The sequence below is a fragment of the Diabrotica virgifera genome, chromosome 1 (assembly GCF_917563875.1).
Source record: "Diabrotica virgifera virgifera chromosome 1, PGI_DIABVI_V3a".
NCBI classification, from domain to species: Eukaryota; Metazoa; Arthropoda; class Insecta; order Coleoptera; family Chrysomelidae; genus Diabrotica; species Diabrotica virgifera.
The window spans coordinates 177988933-178011794 of record NC_065443.1 but is presented as its reverse complement, the minus strand read 5'-3'; the positions used below and the strand labels follow the sequence as shown (position 1 = coordinate 178011794).

The 22862-nt window shown below is 32.9% G+C and overlaps 1 protein-coding gene across 1 annotated transcript in view; it reads left to right on the top strand.

The window, feature by feature from the left end:
- Positions 1-20799, top strand: part of LOC126892136 (protein phosphatase Slingshot homolog 3-like) — a 51544-nt gene extending 30745 nt beyond the window's left edge. The window contains exons 2-3 of the mRNA XM_050661602.1: positions 17721-18098; positions 20448-20799. Coding sequence (XP_050517559.1) covers positions 17721-18098; positions 20448-20799 — 730 coding nt within the window. The remainder of the gene's footprint in view (positions 1-17720; positions 18099-20447) is intronic.
- Positions 20800-22862: the final 2063 nt, after the last annotated feature.

The window sequence follows — 22862 nt, the reverse complement described above, 5'->3', positions numbered from 1 at the left end:
AAAAAACGAAAAACAAAAATTAACTTTAACACCCTGTATCTTTTTTCTCAGCAACATTTTATTAAGGCATATTTGGCCCAATAGCCATATTTTGGTCCAAATAACCTGTCCTTAGTCTATGTCCCTATAGTTATGACTCACCGTGTATAACCACCGTTCAGTGATAGAATAAGTTGGGTCACTCTCGATTTAGCGCCGGTTTACCTGCCCCCGTCGTCTCACGCCCCGTACCTACCAAATTCTCTCCAGTCAGTCCTCTCAAAATTTCTATCGTTCAGGCACCGTTCAGTGTATTTGCGGAGCGTTCAATATAATTTATGACTACCGGCAAAAAATCTTTCGGCGAGAGCCGAGATCAAAAGAGTGAACCTACTATTTGGAATAGGTGTACGGTGATATAACTACTAATAGCGTTCTAATTCTAATAGGTATTAGTTTATCTGTATCTACGCTGCTACTGCGGACCGACAGCATCCGTGCGCTGACTCATTAATTTATTTTTATTTTTTATACATGTAATGATATTGGATTAAAAGTAATAGTTTTGCATGGACTGCAAGGAGGGGTTTGAACCCCCTAAACCCCCCATAAATACGTCCCTGTGTACACCCTACTAAGTTAAGATAAATAAACGTTTCTAGCTACTACCAGAGGCGTACAATAGGGGATAGTGGCTGGTTGACCCTTCCCAAATTCTACGCCACTAACGAAATTAATATTTTGGTGTAATTTTTTGATTTTCCAATACTTTTTATGTAAATAATATACCGTTGATTCGTACGATAAAATGATTAGTTTTCGAGATATTTGAAATTAAAAATGAAGTGACACAATACATTAATCAAAATAACAGTGTCGTTTCATTTTTAACTTCAAAGATCTCGAAAACTAATGGCTTTATGGTTACGAATGAAGAGTATATTATTTTTATAGAAAGTATTGGAGAATCGAAAAATTGAACTAAAATAGCAATTCCGCCAGTGGCGTAGAATTTGGAAAGGGTCAACCATTCACTTTCCCCCGTCGTACGCCTCTGGTAATAGCCAGAAACGTTTATTTAACATAATTTAGTAGTTTGTACAGTACCTATACTTCCTGCGAAGTATGAAAAGGATACGTCGAATAGTTTTAAAATGCTGAGCAAAAATAGTTTTTAAATTTTTAGATAAAACACCCTGTAACTCAGTAAGGAACCACATTTTTTCCAGTTACTATATGGACAATTATTAATGAAACACCCTGTATACACAGTGTGTCGAATTTACGATGAAGACACCCCTATAGTGCGGCTATCAAAATAAATACAGATTTGAAATTTTGCAGTCAAGCAGTGTGATGGTTCACATTTTTTAAGATAGTCAACTCAAATTTAAATTTTAAACTCGGCCTACTGCGAATCCACAGGGCGAATTTTCGATATTTTGCTTCGCGTTACAGATATCGGAAAAATTTATTTGGAAAAATTTTTCATAATATCATTATAACCCCACGCACTAAATTTCATGACAAAATTTGCACTTTTAGTTTTTTCAGTATTTGTAGTCAGGATCCTAAAACATACAATTGGCTATCCCGAGATGCAGTTCGTGACAACCATTGTTGAATGCGCAAAAAATGTCGCTTTAGCCCCAGGAGTCGTATTTTCGAATTCAGTCGAATATTTTCGCATACGAGTTAACTCGAATGAAAAATTTCGTATACGAACGTGAATGTGTATTTTTGAACGTCCTTCGAAATGTTATACGTATACGAGCAGAATTTGCACCGGCAACACTGCAAATTCGAATAACATTGAACTTATTTGTCATCTGAAGAGTCACAATGTTGCCATACTTTGTCTATTTCTTGTATAATTTCAATCAATGGTATAATCGCAGTATTAAAAACAAAATGTTATATTTTTTATATATACTGGGGTATAATGTACAAGAATAAGATTGTATAAGAACGTTTAATGTATAAAGATAACGACTTACAGTCTGAACAAATTATAAAAAAGGCCATTTTTGGGAAAAGTTGTTTAGCAGTTATTTTAAGTGTAATCGAATCTTAAGATTGCATAGGTATATTAGTAATATTGATTTGCAAACTCCGCAGAAAGTGTGCTATTGTGCTATTTTGTTTAATATTATTTTTGTATCCAGTATTTATACTGATATTTTACTATTTACTTTTTAAAACTTTACTTCAAAGCGATTTTTTAATGCACCTTTATGTAATGTGATAGTATGAAAAAATTGAGGATATGGTGATCCAATGCTAAAATGCCTACATACAGTTAGGTTAGGTTATATTTTCAAGGCATAATCGTACAACATATCCTTTCTTTCTTTTAAAGGATTATTTAAACCAGCCATTGAAAATAACTTTCAATGTAAAAATATTGTAGACACCAACACAATTAACACTATCAGCTAAAACTATCATGACAGCTGAAGTGACCTTGAAATGACAACAATAATTCGTATACGAGCATCTCGATTCGAATGGTTCATACCCATTCGAGTCATCGTATACGAAAAAATTCGTACACGAAGTATTCGTAAATACAAGACACCGGATTTCAAGCGAAATTCTTCTAATTTCGTATGCAAAATATGCTCGAATGAATTCGAAAATAGGACCCCTCTGGAAATTAGCTTGGAAAATGCTTAGGCTACGGCTCCACGGGCTGGAAATTGACGCTAGCAGTAGCCGCAAAACGAACTTAAGGTTCCACGGAACGGAATAGGAATAGCCGAACTGAACCGACTACGCACAAGTCCTATAGTCGGTACAGTTCGGCTATTCCTATTCCGTTCTGCGGAACCTTAAGTTCGTTTTGCGGCTACTGCTAGCGTCAATTTCCAGCCCGTGGAGCCGTAGCCTTAGGGCCGGTACTTTATGTCTCGATTAACAGCCCGTTAAGCAAGAAACCCATTATGAACGGCCAGCCCGGCACGGCACAGCACAGGCCGGCCCGTCCAAAAACCCATTTGTAACGGCCAGCGTGGCACGGCACCGGAAAAATGATCATTTGCCATAAATGATAATGTATTTTTATTAATAAAATATATACAGAGAGGGGCTAAATTATCGAATAAATTCATTTTCTCTAAAATGGACGGCTTTGGAAGAAAATACCAAAACAGGTCGATTTTTACTTTTAAATTACAATTTTTTGGCATATACAGTGGAACCTCGATTATCCGTCACCTCTGTTAACCGTCAGGGTCCATTAAGTTATATTGTATATGTTACAGTTCAAGTTGATTATCCAGTTGGAGTTGACTCCAACTAGTTGGAGTCGACTCTGGTCGACGGCTGGTTTCAGTAAAAGTTGATTATAAATATAAAATGAAGATTTATATTCAACATTTACTAGTAAAAGTAGACTCCAACTAGGAAAAGTATACTCTTCCCAAAGCCATTTAGTAAAAGTTGATTCTGATTCACACAAACAGCCGATTCTAGAAATTAAATGTTACTGAATATGTTCAAATTAGTCTAGGCTGTATCGTCGCCCCCGTTAGGTAAATTACTGCGATTCGAATTTTTTGCACAAACTTACTCAAAAAGAATCTACTGGGTGCCAGGCAGTACCTTGATCGATAAATTGTTTAAACAATTTTTTTAGATAAATTCACAAAAATAATTTTTTCACTTGGAACAATTTTTTTTTAGATCATTTGGGTTAGTCTGAGGAAAAAAAAGGTATTTTGTGATTTTTCTCTAAAATTGATTGTTGTCGAGTTATACGCGATTTAAAATTTGAAAAATGCGAAAATAGCCATTTTCAAGGCTTAATAACTCGGTTAAAATCCATTATTATGAAAGTCAGAAAGTGACCAAATCAAAGTTTATAGCCTCCTCTACAAGATCCAGCAGAAATTTTTGTCACTACAGTAGTCTCTCTTATAACGCAGAAAATTTTTGTCACTACAGTAGTCTCTCTTTATAACGATTCCCTATATAACGATAATTCCTCTATAACGATCAAAATACTAAACATTGTTTGGTTCGTCATAAGGACAATGTATTAATTCTTTCTCTATACCGATATCGTTCTCTCTTTATAACGATAACTTTTCAATATTCGATGACCTCACTTTTCAAGAAACAACTGATAACCATTTGCGTTTGGCAATAACTAAGATAACTAAACCGTGAGAATTTTACCAATTAAAGATAACGGTTAATTGAAACACAGGGAATAACTGAAAAAGCTCTTGCGTAGGTGTAACTTGATAAAAAGTGATTAGTGAGTGATTCATTTTTTGGCTCTAATTTAGCAAAAATTTGGTGGTTCAAATTTCAATCCGATATGCAGAAAGTTGAGTACACGCTTTTATCGTTCGGGCGGTGTGCCTTAACTGTTTTCACACAGATGTTGTCCTCTATTGACTATTGACGACTTCTAAGTTTCAATTTCGGTTGTATCTCGGCCTGTGAACAGTCAAGATGTTTTCGAAAAAGCGTAGAGTACTCTCGGTTAAAGAAAAGTTATCGATAACTCGGGCAATAGAGAAAATTAACACAATTTATTTAGTACAGTATGATTACTATTACAATAACGATTTTTTTCCCTTTCTCTCTATATAACGATCTCTCCTTATAACGATCTCTCCTTATAACGATGAAAATTCCCGGTCCCTTGCATATCGTTATAGAGAGAGAGGACTGTATTTTATTACTAAGCTTTATCTTTAATTATTAACAATGAGCGCTAAGTGCGTATTAGGCGGCCGTCAATGGTGAGAGATAAAGAGATGCACCATTCCGCCCGTCCAATGGGGAATCTCACTCGCACTCACATTGACGGCCGCCTCAATACTCGCTTAGCGCTCATTGTTGATAATTAAAAATAATATCTTATTAATGAAATAATGACAAAAATTTCTTCAGGATCTTATAGAGGTAGCTTTAATTTTTGATTTTTTTTAGTTTCTGACTTTCATAATATATAATATCGTATGGCATTTTTGCCTTTCGGACAGTTCCGGCGCCAATTACATCTTATACTAGCCCAGGGGGACCGACGGATTAACGTGCTCTCCGAGGCACGGTGAGACGGCTCGTGTCATTATTGGAAATAAAATGGTTTGTCTTTGGCAGGACGGCAAATAATGATATGTACTACCAGTGGTACATGTACCACAGATTGAGAACCGCTGCTTTACATAATATGAGATAGAGTAGATAAAAATTATTTTTGTGAATTTGGTTAACAAAAATTGGTTAAACAATTTTTCGACTGCGGTACCGCGTGACACCCTGTGTATTTGTTATAAGGATTGTTATACGGATGTATTTTTTTGAGTAAGTTTGTGCAAAATATCGAATCAAAATAATTTACCTAACGGGGGCGACGCTTACAGGCTATACTAATAAGTAGTTGAAACGGTCAAAACAAAGAAACGCACACTCATCAAAAATGCACTTGAGATTCTCGTATAATCAACATTTACTGAATCGATCCAGGAAGAGTCAACTCCAACTAGTAAAAGTTGATTTAAATTTTTAAAATCAACTTTTACTGCTCGTTTCAATTGGAGTTGTTTCCAACTAGTTGGAGTCAACTCTAACTGAGAATCAACTTGAACTGTAACATATACACAAGTAAAAATTGAGTCATCAATTCATTTTGTTTGAGCATTGCGATAAGCCAAACGAAATTCATTGAAATGTACACGTGCAGTTATGCCATCACCGCATTTTTTTATGTAAATAATTTTTGTTCTTATTCAGGGCTCTGGATTAAATTTCAATTTAAATAGGTAATGATAAATGATACCATACTTTTAGAGTTCTATTTTTAGAATCGCAAGCCGAAAATAAAAATGTACATCACACAAATTATTAGTTAATATCTGTGTGTCACCATAACAGTATGATTTTTATTTTTTTAATGTTCGTTAACCGTCTTCTCGATTATCCGTCATACCCTTGGTCCGGTGCCCTGACGGATAATCGAGGTTCCACTGTATTTCATACTAGAGACGTCATTCATCTGAGCTTAATGATGTAATCGATGATTTTTTTAAATGGGAATAGGGGTTGTGTGGCATCTCATTTGAAAGGGTGTTCAATCCTCTATTCAGTAATATAAACAATAATATCATTATTTATACAGGGTAGCCAAAACAATAATTTTTAAATTACATTAATTGACGCAAAAAGAAGAATGTATGTAATTTATTTAACTCAAAATACATTGTACTGCTGTCAGTAAATAGAAAAAAATGTTTATTTCACAAATAAACATTTCGTTTCACTTAAATTAAATCACAAACAGCCTCCCACCTACCTCTTGACAGTTTGAACATTTAATTTAAGCGAAAAGCAATGTTTTTTGCCAAATAAACATTTTTTTTTTCTATTTTCTGACATCATTAGAAAGTATTTTGAGTTAAATAAATTGCATACATTCTTCTTTTTTCGTCAATTAATTTAATTAAAAAAGTATTTTTTGGCCACAAATGAGATGCCACACGACCCATATTCCCATTTAAAATAATCATAGATTACGTCATCACGCTCAGATGGATAACGTCACTAGTATGAAATATATGCCAAAAAATTGTAATTTAAAAATAAAAATCGACGTGTTTCGGGATTTTTCTCCAAAGCCGTCCATTTTACAGAAAATGAATTTATTCCATAATTTAGCCCATCTCTATATAGGAGAAAAATGTTATGTATTGTTTTAATTTTATTTTAGTTTATCGTAAAATAAAAATTTTTAAAAGACATAAACTACACAATTTTAATGAATATGCATCATGTTAAAAAAACGAATTCATGGTTAAAAGATAATGTACGTACCTGTCCATTGATCAAAATGTTCGGATATTTGTACCCATGCATTGTCCTTTTTCTTGCTATCGTGATAAACTGGGTCCGAGGCATCATACAAAAATGGGTATTCTCTGACACTCTCAATTAAAAGTTCGTCCATATTATTTCAAAAGAAACAACGCGCTTTCAATTAAAAAATCAACAATATAATATTTTATAACAATTATGACACACTCTGGCCGTTCAGAGGCCGTTCGACTCCAACGGATTTTATTCTACTCGGAGAATTTCAGCCGTTCTGTTTGCGTGCTGGCCTGTGCCGGGCCGGGCTGGCTGCTCATAATGGGTTACGTTGCATTTAAAACTATAATATACCCTATTCCACAAACATACGCCTGTTTTGGATTACTTCGACAACGAATATTTTACTGTGCAAAATAAGAAGAACGAAAGTAAACTGCAAATTAAATTGTTGTTTATTGGAATAATTATTAGCGCCATTTCCTTTCGTACTTCTTATTAGGGATGGGAAAAACCTACCGGTTTAAACCTAAAACCGGTTTTTTTACTTAGCAATAACCGGTTTTACCGGTAGCTTTTTTGTCCTGGTTATAACCGGTTTTTTTCTTTTTAAAGTAAAAACCGGTTATTAGGTTTTTACGGTGATTAGGATTAGGTTAGGTATTATTTTGGATCCCAATCATAATTGTTATCCTCAAGTAATTATTCCAAACAAAACCATAATTCAAATTTTATTTTATTTTATAAAATACAGAAGCAAACTGAAAGTGCAATCTCACATCAGCCAGAAACATTTATTAAGTTTTATTATAATATTTCCTTGTAAAGGTATTTGTAATCATAATATTTACATAAGAAGTGATCTGGTTGAATTAGAAGCAAACATGGGTGAATGACTTTTTCTGATTACCAAAAATAATGCTCTGACTATGAATATCGAATTACTGATTACGAATACGAATCTCCAAGAATTTCGCTACGTTTTCAAAACGATACACTCATACAGGAAGTATTAAATGAGTTAAAATTATTCTACAAATATACAAACGTGTTACAAGAAGTAATATATGTTCTTTCGATAGTACTAATTTTGATCATATTGATATCGAGTCGAATAGAGTATCGCAAACTAAAGTGTATTGTAAATGTAACTTTGTAACCTATTGGATTAAAAAAACCAAAAACCGGTTTTTCCAAAAACCGGTTTTTTTTCGCCGGTTATAACCGCCAGGTTAATCCGTAAGCAAAAAACCCGGTATAACCGAAAACCGGTGTTTTGTCAAAAACCGCCATCCCTACTTCTTATGTTGCACAGTAAAATATTCGTTGTCGAAGTAATCCAAAACAGGCGTATGTTCATGGAATGAATTTGGACTGTCCTGTGCCGTGCCGGGCTGTGCCGTGCTGGCTGTTCATAATGGGTTTCTTGCTTTAGTTAACGGAGGTTTAATCGGGACCTCTTTAGGGTCTCTTGCGTTGTAATAAATGCAATTACAAATTACAAGTATTATTATAATTATAAATAAGTATAATAATAATTATAATTGCATTTATTACAACGCAAGAGACCCTAAAGAGGTCCCGATTAAACCTCCGTTAACTAACGGGCTGTTAATCGAGACATAAAGTACCGGGCCTTAGTGTAAAGAGTGAGAGACGCATACGATTCTGTTCTGTTCTTAGGCGTATTTGAAAAGTGCCTGACTACTCGCATAGGGTAGTGCCATCATAGAAGTGAGTAGCACTACTATGGGGAGCGTACAATAATAACAACTTCGGAGAGAAATTAAAAAGTAGCTTTATTATTTTAGATACTTAGGTATTGTGTCAACATTTATAAATTGCAATCTTGAAAGTAATTTCAATTAATAAATAATTTATTATTGTACATTTGAAGAGGTTAGGCGGCGCCTATCTTGCCTTCCCGACGGGCCGCCCCTGACTCATTTTAAAAATAATCAATACTTATTTACTAATACATTGGAACGACTCACTTACAAATCACAAGAATAATCCAGGTCTGGATTAACAAAAAATATAAAGTAATTGTGACCTTCAAACAACACTCTGTATATTGAAATTTTCAAAATACGTTTGCACATTTGAAAAGAGCACAAAATAAGTTTATTGGTTCCATTAAATTTTTGCTCAGCCAATTTAATTTTTGGGTGATTCCATTTCAAATCACTCAATTTTGGATCAAAAGAACTTTTGGATCTCCGATGTGTCTGTAAATTGGTATATAGCATCTGCGGGATGTAGAAATAAAACATTTAAGGTCGAATTGTCTTCTTCTTCTTCTTCTTCTTCTTTTTTTCTTAAAATGTTATTTTAAGCGATTTTACAGTGATCGGGTATTTATTTAAACAAATTTGCATTTTCTATCGTAAAGTATCAATGAAAAACATAATATTTTAATAGAAGGGACTCAAAAATGTCAATATATGGCATTATAACAAGTTATTTTGATTCAAAACAAGTTTTTGACCAAATTTTAATGGTGTAGAATACGTTACAATACCGTTTTTACATTTTCCTCCATTACCAAAATACATCATAATCGATTTGGCTGAAAATTTGACCACAGATAGCCAAAACATAGGACTTTAAGTAGTTAGAAGGATTTGAATTATATTACAATACCAAAAAGGTTACATGCAATATGATAGTCAAAAATACAGGGTGTCCAGAAACTCTACCGACAAACGAATACAGGAGATTCCTCAGATAATTTTAAAACAATTTAACCCAATTCACTTCGTCCGAAAACGCTTCCTAAGGGAGCTAGAGCTATTTGAAGATGGCGTCTGGTAATTAGTTTTTCTTAAATACCTCCGGAACGCTTCTATTTAGAAAAACAAAAATTGGTGTGCATATTTATCTTCTAGAGATAAATCGATTCCATACATTGTAAATTTCTAGTACCGGTCATAGGCGTCCGTTTTGGGTAGGGCAACGGTTACTTTATCGCATAACTTTTTGTCTTTAACTTTTAAGCATTTTTAACTCTGGATTATGAAATTGTGAGGTATTCTTGTATTAAAAGGTACTCTTGTTTTAAGTCTATAGGATACACCGTTTTCTAGAAAAATTGATTTGAAAATTTTTTGTTCCTTAAATTTCAAAAAAAATAAAAAAAAAAATAATTAGAAAAACGAAAACTTGTAAGTTTAATTATACTCCAGAGATGAATCGATTTCATTAATTGCGAATTTCAAGTATCAGTCATATGCGTCGGTTTTGGGTAGGTCAACGGTTATTTTATCGCATAACTTTTTTGTCTTTAATTTTTAAGATTTTTGACACTAGATTATTAAATTATGAGATATTCTAGGAGTAAAAGTTACTCTTCGTTTAAGTTCGTAAAATACACCGTTTTTTTGAAAACATTTTTCAATTTTTTTTTTTTCAAATTCAAGAGACGAAAAATTTTCAAATCGATTTTTCTAGAAAACGGTGTGTCCTACCGACTTAAATCAAGAGTACCTTTTAGTACAAGCATACCCCACGATTTAATAATCCAAAGTGAAGAATGCTTAAAATTTAAAGACGAAAAAGTTATACGATAAAATAACCGATACCCTACCCAAAACGGACGCCTATGATCGGTACTATAAATTCGCAATGGATGTAATCGATGTATCTCTGGAAGATAAATATGCATACCAATTTTTGTTTTTCTAACTAGAAGCGTTCTGGAGGTATTTAAGAAAAACTAATTACAAGGCGCCATTTTCAAACAGCTCTAGCTCCCTTAGGAAGCAATTTCGGACAAGGTGAATTTGGTTAAATTGTCTTAAAATTACCTGAGGAATCTCCTGTTTTCGTTTGTCGGTAGAGTTTCTGGACACCCTGTATAGGCGTCTACTGTAAGTACAATTAACTCGGAAAATATCGACCTCACGACAAAAATTGTTAAAAAAAATTGTAATAATTTTAAATACGACTTATTTGGAACAATTTCAGTTCCTACCATTTTTGTCTAAAAGTTAAAAATGGCGGAGATATTGACCAAAAACGGTTCTCCTTTAAAATCCAGATGGCGGCTAATGTAACGGAGGAATTTATTCGCAATTTTAAATTTAGGCTACTATTGACCCCCCTAAAGATCAGAAAAATAAAATTTTGGGCAGCTCAGCATGCAAGGTCAAATGCTATCCCGACTGGACTAATATACTTTTGAGTTTGATATTATTGCATGTAACTTTTTTGGTATTGTAATATAATCCAAATCCTTCTAACCACTTAAAGTCCTATATTTTGGCTATCTGTAGGCAAATTTTCAGCCAAATCGATTATTATGTATTTTGGAAATGGAGGAAAATGTAAAAACGGTATTTTAACGTTTTCTATACTATAAAATTTCATCAAAAACTTGTTTTGAATCAAAATAACTTGTTATAATGCCATATAATGACATTTTTGAGTCCTAATGAGTTTCTATTAAAATATTATTTTTTCTGTTGATACTTTACGATAGAAAATGCAAATTTGTTTAAATAAACACCAAATCACTGTAAAATTGCATAAAATAACATTTTGAGAAAAAAAAAAGAAGTTTTTTTGACCTTAATTAATTATCTTATTTTTACGCCCCGCAGAAATGTCAAAAGACATCCAAAAGTTTTTGCCTGGGTGATTTGACATGGAATGTACCTTTTACTTAAAATTTTTAGAGTAAAAAAACAGCACTTTTAATAATATGTAAATTATTGAAGTTATTAAATCAATACTGATTTTGAAAATACTAAATAATCGTAAACTACCTTGGTTTTCTGTTTTGTAACTATATACCAATACAATGTGCTTTATGTGTTTTATTAATTGCGGTTCATAAATTTATATTACGTTGTAAAATACCTTCTAATACTTCAGTACTTAATACGAATTCAAAAAAGTTAATGTAAACCTCCGAGATGTTGAATCGGGTTTATGTCTTAGCGTAGTAAAAAAAAACCATTAACAAAAAATAATAATAAAAAAAATAATAAAAAAAATGTTAAAAAAAAACAAATTAAAAATTATAAAAAAATACAAAAAAAATAAAAATTTACAAAAAAATATTTACAACCAAAACAGTGTATTATTTAGATAATAATTGTAATATGTTAGTTTGTTATATATTTAGAGTTAGAAATACAGAAAAAATTCCTCTGATTGAAAAAACAAATTTGTTTGTTTTTAAAATAACAAAATGTCTGGCTAATTGGCTCCGCTAAGGCCATCAAATTCACAGAATAAAAAAGTACGACAGTGACAGTGACACTATGCTAACAAAAACAATAATTACTATACTCATAGTCACTATATGTTGTTATAGTACTAAATGTTGCCAAGTCAGCCAAGTTCAATTTCTTGTTATAGATAATCGATTTTTAGTAGTTCCAATGTGGCACAAAATCAAGGCATGGGATAAAAAAGTTTATTTGAAGAAAGTGTATTTTTTGTTCTTAATTGTGGTACAGGCTCTTTTTTGCAAGATTTTATTTAATTATAGAGTAATTTCTACATACTAACATATTTATCAAATTGGGCTCTGTACCGCCATTCTTTACTACACCCCGTACAATCGTGTACAATATAGATACCGTTGCACGTCATCCGCGTCATAGCACGTGTCGTCACATGATACCAACACGAAATATTTAAGTGGTAGGTCTGTTTCTTTTTAGAATCGTTTAGCCGAGTACACTGGAATTACAGCCACTAGTCATATTTTATTATATACGCGTAGAAATAATATTGGAAGATTTCTATTCAGTGTAAATTTAAAGAAACATACCCTAACTTGTTTCGTTTAATTTGTGTAAGTGGAATATAAAGCGTTTTTATAAAGCATACTTGTTCGGATTATACTCTAACTGCGATCGAACAAAGGTGACATCTTGGCATAAATTGATAACATTTATTTGATAGTTGCGGTATTGACACTTCAGATTTGTTTTTAGTCTTTACTATAAGCATTTGTTTTATTATATTTATTGTTTTTATTATTTATTTTAACGTAAGATTATAACTTAATTCTTGTTTTCTATTTCTGTTTTTATTTATTTACATATATTTTGTTGTATAATCCACTTCGCAATAAGTATGTGATATATTTGATTTAAAAAAATGAATTCAAGAATTTTTTGTAATTGGGCAACAATGTCAACTTAGATCTCTGACATAGATAATGACGTGCAACGGTATTGTACGGACTGTATGACAAAATATTCAAAATTAAAGCTGCAATCTGGGAATGCGTTTTCCGCGCGCTGATGTTGACTCATTGAAACTTTATTTACATTAATTTGGATCATTTCTATGCAATTCCCGCATGCTCCTCGTGATTAATCAGCTCAAGCTGGTATAGTTATTGTAAGAATCTATATACTACAACATTCATATCACAAGCTTCCATCTAGACACCTATGCCTTTGATAGCTCATTGTTTAGATTAGATAACTTAAATTTTCTTATTGTTGTTGTTAGTATTGAGTTATAAAAATACTTACCTCATAAATTTTCTAACCAAGAATATGCAGATATTATCTTTATTTATGGATTTTCTCATGGAAATAGGCTAGCTGGAAGAAGAGAGTATGCAAGACAATTTCCTGGTATTCTTAGAGACTGTCTAAATGATAATTTTAGTAATATATGTACAGTAGTAACTTCATGATTGGCCTGTATAACTGGCCTTCAAGATACTCTGATTTTAATCCAGTAGATTATTATATCTAAAATCATTTAAAATCACAAGTGTATTCTTTTGAAATAAATACTCGTGACCTCTTTAAATAAATAAATAAATACTAGAACAATACAAGCTGTCAGGGAAATAAAGAACCACCCAAACGTAATTCGGAATTGGTTAGAAATATCTTAAAACAGCCAAGGAAATGTAATGTAAATGTATGTTTGGAAAACGACCAAAATGGAGAACATTTTGGTCTATACATTTGTTGCATAATCAACAAAAAATTAATTAGAATGGAAACGAGCTGATTCTTTACTAAAATATTTAAAAAAATATGAAAAAAAATTTTAAGAAACGCTTTTCTTTAGTTACGAGTTACTAAAATTAAATATATAAAAAAAATCAATTAAAAAGCAAAAAAAAAACGAAAAAATCTAACACATCCGTCAAAGAAAAGCGTGGCGCGTGTTCATCAAATAAACGGTTTACGCTTTTCTTTAACGAATTTGTTAGATTTTTTCATTTTTTTTGCTTTTTAGTTGATTTTTTTTATATTTTTAATTTTAGTCACTCGTAACTAAAGAAAAGCATTTCTTAAAATTTTTTTTCATTATAGCTATACATCATTAGCTATACAATCCGTAAAAGATTTAAGTTTTTACATTGTAAAAAACAAGAGAATTTAAGCGTTTTCCATTAAAATCGTTTTTTTTTTATTTAAAGAATTAATAAACATGAAAACATTTTTTTTATTGACTATTCGTGTATTGTTCCCGCGAATGCATATGTCTGCAAATTTTCATTAATTCGCATTGAAGAAAAGGCAGTCAAATTAACGTCTAAAGATTTGACGCAAACTATTGAACTAAATAAAAGCGTTTAAAAATAACATTAAAGTTCTTCCACGCCAGCTTTTCCCATGCATGAAGCTATTCACGAATTACTTTTTATACTAGGTCTCTTTTTAACTCACAGAAACTAGTATCGCAAAATTAAGCCGCTTTTCCATAGAAATCACAATAAGTTAAACAAGGATAAACAATACGGTATGTACGGTGATAGCTTATGAATCTTGAAGTTTATAATTTTCATTGATAGTGACAGTTTATTGGTTTATTTGCATTTATTGTTTATTTGGTTGTATAAATCAATAAAGTTTATTGTTTTTATATATTTATAAGAAATAAATATGATATTTCAGTTAAATAAATAGTCGAAGCAATAAAGCACTGAACCTTCAAAAAAAAAAGGACAAGACGGATCTTAATAATTCTTTTTGCATTCGATTCGTGAATGCGCCAGGAAACTTTGTGAACCGGAGCCATTATATAAAATTGAAAAATTTAATACAAAAAATGCATTCTTAAAGTGCATCTCAAACAGACAATAAAAAATATTCAGAACTCATCAATTTATCGGCGGAAATGAGTTCAATTTTGTTACTCGGGGGTTTTTGGGGTCGCTGAAAACGAATATAACGCCAAAAGTGATCTCCGGAGTACCTGGTGCCGAGGGTACCTACTGTGTACCTCGTCTTGTGGAGTTTTCGGCAATTCATTAAAAATTAGTCAAAAATCATTACTCGGGGGGTTTTTTGGGCCGCTAACGACGAATATGACATCGGAAGTAATTTCCGGAGTACTTGGTGCCCAGGGTATCTACTGTTTACCTCGTCATGTGGAGTTTTCGGCAAAAAATTTATTAAAAATTTAGTCAAAAATAATTACTTGCGGGTTTTTGGGGTCGCTAACGACGAATATGACATCGGAAGCGATCTCCGGAATACCTGGTGCCCAGGGTACCTACTTCTCATGGAGTTTTCGGTAAATTCATTAAAAAATAGCCAAAAACAATTACTCGGGGGTTTTTGGGTCGCTGACGACGAATATGACATCTGAAGTGCTCTACGGAGTACTTGGTACCCAGAGTACATACTGTTTACCTCGATTTCTGGAGTTTTTGGCAAATTCATTAAAAAATTAGTCAAAATTCATTACTCAGGGGTTATTGGGGTCTTTGACGACGAATATGACATCGGAAGTGATCTCCGTTGTACCTGGTGCCCAGGGTACCTACTGTTTATCTCGTGACTAATGATTTTTGACTAATTTTTTAATGAATTTGCCGAAAACTCCAGAAAACGAGGTAAACAGTAGGTACCCTGGGTACCAGGTAATCCGTAGATCACTTCCGATGTCATATTCGTGGTCAGCGACCCAAAACCCCCCGAGTAATGATTTTTGACTAATTTTTTAATTAATTTGCCGAAAACTCCAGAAGAAGTGGGTACTCTGGGCACCAGGTATTCCGGAGATGGCTTCCGATGTCATATTCGTCGTTAGCGACCCTAAAAACCCCCCAAGTAGGTATTTTTGACTAATTTTTTAATAAATGTTTTGCCGAAAACTCCCTAAGAGAGGTAAACAGTAGGTACCCTGGGCACCAGGAACTCCCAAAAATCACTTCCGATGTCATACTCGTCGTTAGCGGCCCCAAAAAACCCCCGAGTAATGATTTTTGACTAATTTTTAATGAATTTGCCGAAAACTTCACAAGACGAGGTAAACAGTAGGTACCCTGGGCACCAGGTACTCCGGAGATCACTTTTGACGTTATATTCGTTTTCAGCGACCCCAAAAACCTCCGAGTAACAAAATTGGACTCATTTCCGCCGATAAATTGACGAGGTCTGAATATTTTTTATTGTCTTTTTGAGATGCACTTTAAGAATGCATTTTTTGTATGTAGTTTTTCAATTTTATATAATGGCTCCGGTTCACAAAGTTTCCTAACGCATTCACGAATCGAATGCAAAAAGAATTATTAAGATACGTCTTTTCCTTTTTTTTTTCAGAGGTAAGGCCGATTTTAGTGCTTTATTGCTTCGACTAAAAGGAAGAGTTGCAATACCAACTTTTGGGTCCCCAGACAAAGACGAGTATTTTTAATATCGTTGTTGATAATTCAATTTGTGGAAAATTTGCACTTGTATCACTGTTTCCTCAAAGGTACAACATATTAAAAATATACACAAAGTAAGTATTTATTGACTTTAATAATTTATTATTTAATAATTTATTATTCCCAATCAAAATAGTTAATTTATTATTAAGAGTTAATAATACTTGCTTTTTAATCTCTTAGCTGTTCAAAATTTTAACATAATTTCAAAATTAAGGTCATTAAATTGTCTGCGCAAAAAATAGGGAACTTGCATAAAATTTTAAATTCGAAAAAAATGTCATAAATCGCAACAGAACATAATTTAAAACATGTATCAAAGATAAAAAAGTTGTTTTTGTGTTCCGTTTGGCCTCTAAAGACGATTTTAAATTCAAATTATTGCAGCTAGCCCAAAACACGTCGTGACGTCATATTTATGATTGTGTGTTTACATTCTGCACCAATAAAGTAAACAAAATTGTATATACTTTTAAATTAGACATTATAAACGTCAGTAGAAAAACAGTTATGTGACGTCACAAGTGTTTTTGATCGTTTGAACTATTTTAAATACATAGAAAACTTGCACTTTTACAAAATGGCACTAAACAACACTTATAGTGTTTTCTTTTATTTTCCATAGTAAACCTTCTTTCCTTTCCTTCAAAAACTCTATCAAACTCCAATCTCAACACACTGGTATATATTATTACAATGACATACGATACATGTCATTCGAATTAAATGTTTTTACCTTATTCCGCGACGATGAGCTGGCCAAATACCTAAGTAGGTGGAGGCCAATAAATTAAAGAAGACGAATATACCTAAATATAACCATAAACATAACCATATAGTAGAACTATGTGACGTCACGGGTCGTTTGAACTATTTTAAATCACAGAAAATTTTAAATTTGCACTTCTAAGTGAATATGAGATTTTGAAGCGTGAAATTTTGGAAATCTCATTTTTAAACAAATCTGAACATTATTACCTACGTAATAGAAAAATGTGCAAGTTCCCTATTGAAGCGAATCATTTAACTTAGTTTTTTGCGTCCTTTTAAAATATGCAAACGGATTTTGAAAATGTCAATATATAGGGCGTTGTTTCAAGGGCACAATTACTTTATATTTCTTGTTAATTCGGACCTGGATTTTTCTTGTGATTCCTAAGTTGCAGGTGTCATCAATAACAATATTTTAAGTTTAAAGACATTTTGAGGTTTTCAAAGAATACTTATATATTATCATAATCATAAAGTTACTGTTAACTAAAACAATTTTATCTTTTAGCAATATTTATTCCAAGTCTGGTTCAAGGCAGTATCCAGATGAATTGGATATGATAGAAACTAATCTCTACCTCAGTGGTGAGGCAGAAGCCAGAAATGTTGAAACTCTTAAAAAATACAAAATTACTCACATACTCACTATCAATGATTTCCCTTTAACTGGTACTGTAAAAAGTGCCCTAGGATATCTTCAAATAAAGTACATTAGGCTTCCAGACTTAAGCTCTTCAGACTTATTGTCTTATTTCGACGAAACCTATGAATTTATTAGAGAGGGTGTTGCCAAAGGAGCCGTACTTGTGCACTGTCAAATGGGTGTATCCAGAAGTGCCTCAGTTGTTATAGCCTATATTATGAAGAAATATAATTTAACCTACAGGTAAACGAAAAGTCGAAACAATTAGGAATGCCCATAGATTTAATGATATCATAACCTACCGGTACAAACTTGACGGCAAACAAATTCAACAAATTTTTCCTTATATTAGTTTTTTCGCTACCGTCAAATTTGGCGGGATAGCGCTGTTGCCAAATAAAAAACAAATTACATTTACTACAGGTTTGTTCCAACACAACGAAAAACCGTCATGAAACGATCACTGAGCAGTAAACAAAATAACCCATGGAACGTATTATTTTGCTCACAGCGCGCAGTTTCGTGATCGTTTCATAACGGTTTTCGTTGTGTTGGAACAAACCTTACAGCAACTACCGGCTACACTGTTTCTCTTTGTCTTGAAGTTGTGAAACAAAGATAACTATCTGTAATATAAGTGCCAAAGTCATGTTGTCGTATAGAAGGTTATGTATGATTTTTGTTTGTTTATTTTTTTATCTTCTTCTTTTATGGCCTTTGGGAGCTGTGCCTATGTAGCCACCAACATTTCTTAAAATTAACGCCTAACTAAACCTACCATAAAACAAAACTATTACGAATTGACCAATCATGGATAGGGAAGGAAGTTGGTTGAAAAATAAACTGTGGTTAAAAAATATAAACTAAATAAATAAAATATAATTTGAAAACAATCATTTGACATTATATTTTACCTCCAATATTATGACAGACGTCAGTTACCATTTAAAATCTCACCAAATGTAATGACGTCATATAAACACGTCACTAATTCTAGCCAATGAGATGCTCGCTGTAATAGAAACGGCATGTCAAAAAAAATTGATTATTCCCTATATATTTTTTCAAATTTAGAATATGGCAACAAGGGGAAAATTACGAGCATTCCTTATAGGGCTTTTCATTCACAGTCATTTGTTTCAAGCTTCTGTCATATGTCACATAATATTAATATATCTACATCATACGTTATTGATATATACCAATGATACAAACCAAAGACGTATGGCGTAGATATATTAATATTATATGACACATGACACAAGCTCGAAACAAATGACAGTCGATGAAAAGCCCTATTGTTTGACTTTTCGTATATTATTTAAATTTAAGTAGTTATTTATCATATTTATTAGTAAAAATACACTTCCGTTATAATTTTTATTTTATTTAGCGTATGGCTTACATCACAGAGTAGATAATTAAATTAAATTTAGATTTATGCATTAATATAATCACAAACAGATGTCCAGGTTTGTTTATAAATTCTATTTACCCTTCGGTTGTCATTACAAAGTCTGCAGGGTCGCCTGTGTATTGTGGACAGTCCTGTGTTATGTGTCTGACCGTCTGTCTTACAGCGCCGCAGTCACAAGAAGGCGAGGGAAGTTTACTCCATATGTAGAGAGAGAGTCGGCACATCTTCCACACTTTGTTGTGATTCGATTAAGGGCCGCCCAAATCTTACGGGGAAGTTCAAATTAGCCAGGTTTGTCTATGATGTCCGGTAAACTATGGTAATGCGGGTGATGTCCCGTTGTAATATGTATCATACTATAATGACAGCCGCTGATTAAGTACTATTTATAGTACTCAATCAGCAGCTGTCATTTTGTTCCTGTTTCATCTGAGGTACAGATAAAAATTACGCTTCGAGTAGCAGTCTGGAGGTTTAAAATTTTTATCATGGCAACCTTCGAATCCTTTAAAAAGTTTAATGTTATAAATGTCATCTCACTATATTATGCCGATGATAAAGATGATATTTATTATTGATTATTGAATTATTGTTCTTTTGATTTTTATGACTAGGCGAGCGGCAAACCCCCAAAAAGATAACCATGACCTATAACTCGTTGGCAAACGGGCAAATTTGCTATCAGAATGTTTGTAATAAAAGTATTGTTCAATATCAAATATTCATAATTCATATCCGATATTAAACAGTATATTTTTATCACCCCGTATATCACATGAACCAATTTGTTATTATATTTAACCATGTGCGGGCTATTTCATTTGTTTAATTGTTGCAATTCATAAACAATATTTTGGCAATGGACATTAATTTAGCTGACTAAATAAAAACCTTTGTTCTTTTGGTCGTGTGGGCTATGACCCAATTCATGTTGCCAACAAGAGAGAACATACATTTAGAATCATTCATTAGAGTCAACTGAACCAGGCCAGATCTGCCTTTAACTTCACTCATTCGAGTCAATTAAGGGCTCCGGGGTTAGAGTGTGGTAGTGGATTAGACATGCTCCTTGTCGAGCAAAAGAGAACATCGAGGTGTTAACATCTTTAACAAGACACGAAAAACACAGATCGACCTACAACTAGTCCACAGCTAACAACACCATCGGTACATAGACGACACTACTCCCGGGAGAACCAGAAACCAGATCCAGAAAGCCACACAGAGCCAGAGATCAACCTACAGATCCAGAAGGCCACTACAGAGCCAGAGATCTACCTACAGATCCAGAAGGCCACTACAGAGCCAGAGATCAACCTACAGAACCAGAAACCAGATCCAGAAAGCCACTACAGAGCCAGAGATCAACCTACAGATCCAGAGGGCCACTACAAAGCCAGATATCAACCTACAGATCCAGAGGGCCACTACAGAGCCAGAGATCAAACTACAGGATCGCTTGCAGAGCCACTCCAGAACCAGGAGAGCCACAACGTCCAGAAACATAAACAAATTGTAAGTTTTTGAACAAGTTACATTTACTCCAACTTTACACCAAATATTAAGGTATCTCAAATTGAATGATAGGATCTAAGCTAGAAAGTCCACTCTATACAGGGTGTCCCGAAAAGATTGGTCATAAATTATACCACACATTTTGGGGTCAAAAATAGTTCGATTGAACCTAACTTACCTTAGTACAAATGTGCGCATAAAAAAAGTTACAGCCCTTTGAAGTTACAAAATGAAAACTGATTTTTTTCAATATATCGAAAACTATTAGAGATTTTTTATTGAAAATGGACATGTATCATTCTTATGGCAGGAACATCTTAAAGCCAAATTATAGTGAAATTTGTCCACCCCATAAACAATTTATGGGGATTTTGTTCCCTTAAACCCCCCAAACTTTTTTGTACGTTCCAATTAATTCATTATTGTGGTACCATTAGTTAAACACAACGTTTTTAAAACTTTTTTGCCTCTTAGTATTTTTTCGATAAGCCAGTTTTTATTGAGATGCGGCTTCTTTTTCAATACATTTACGTAAAAATTTTATGGGGGTTTTGTTCCTTTAAACCCCCCAAATGTTTGTGTACGTTCCAATTAAACTATTATTGTGGTACCATTAGCTAAACACAGTGTTTTTAAAACTTTTGCCTCTTAATCTTTTTTTCATAAGTCACCTTTTATCGAGATGTAGCTTCTTTTTCAAAATATACCTAAAAATGTAAATTATAAATAAATTTTCAGATTATTAACAGGTCTCTATAATCGTACTTAACCATATACAAATATGTGGTGGATTCGACAAATATTCAAAATATCTCGATGAACACTGGCTTATCGAAAAAGTACTAGGAGGCAAAAAAGTTTTAAAAATAATGTGTTCAACTAATGGTGCCACAATAATAATTCAATTGGCACGTACACAAAAGTTTGGGGGGGTTTAAGGGAACAAAACCCCCATAACATTTTTATGGGGTGCACAAATTTTACTTAAATTTTTTTTAAGATTTTGCTGCCATAAAAATGCCACAAGTCCATTTTCAATAAAAAATCTCTGAGAGTTTTCGATATATGAAAAAAAATCGATTTTCATTTTGTAACTTCAAAGGGCTGTAACTTTTTTTGTGTGCATTATTGTATATAGGTAAGTGGGGTTCAATCAACCTATTTTTGACCCCAGAATCTGTGGTATAATTTATGACCAATCTTTTCGGGACACCCTGTATAATTGTCTGCATTCAAGTTAAAATTATTTCACTTACACATAAATTACTTAGTTGATAATAATAAAAGATATTTCTCTCTAAAACTATTTAATCATTCAGCATTGCAATAATCACAACTGATCATTATGTGTATTCTTATTTTGAAAATTTGGTTAATAAATACATACATTTTCATAATTTTACTTAAACATTGTTACTAAGATTTTTCATTTATATTTTTTCGTAACTACATATAATTTATTCACCTACTTATTCGTACTGACCTGTCTTAAACTTATTATTTAGCTATACAAGGTCAAAGCGGTATCAGATTGCCATATTTTATAACGATTACATAACCCATTTACTCGTAATTAATTGTTGTATTTAACTCTATATTTATAAACAAATTATCAACCATAATACTGCTGTCGCATCAGAAAGTTCGAGATTGTTGTTTGAGGAAACAATACGAATTAACAAAACAACAAGTTTAACACGGTCACGGCCGGAAAAAAGGTATAATATCGTTTATTTCGAAAATAGAATAAAAAACTAGGAACCATGGAAGCGTTATAAGGAACACAGAGGCGTTAGTACTACCAAATAATACAGTTACATATTGATGGAGGGTATCGACCGATTAAGTAACGGCCTACTCACTCAAAACATAACACTAGGATGGATAGTGTCAGGAACGACACAAAGAAAGCAAGCCAGTCCTCAACAAACAGATCATAACACTATAACTATTGTACCGGGTGTCCCAATAAGAATGGCTCTCGGCCATATCTCAGGAACCGTTTATAGTAGAGCTTTGAAATAAAAAATTTTATAACAAAAGTTGCCTCAGGAAAAGCTTGGAAATTATTTTCA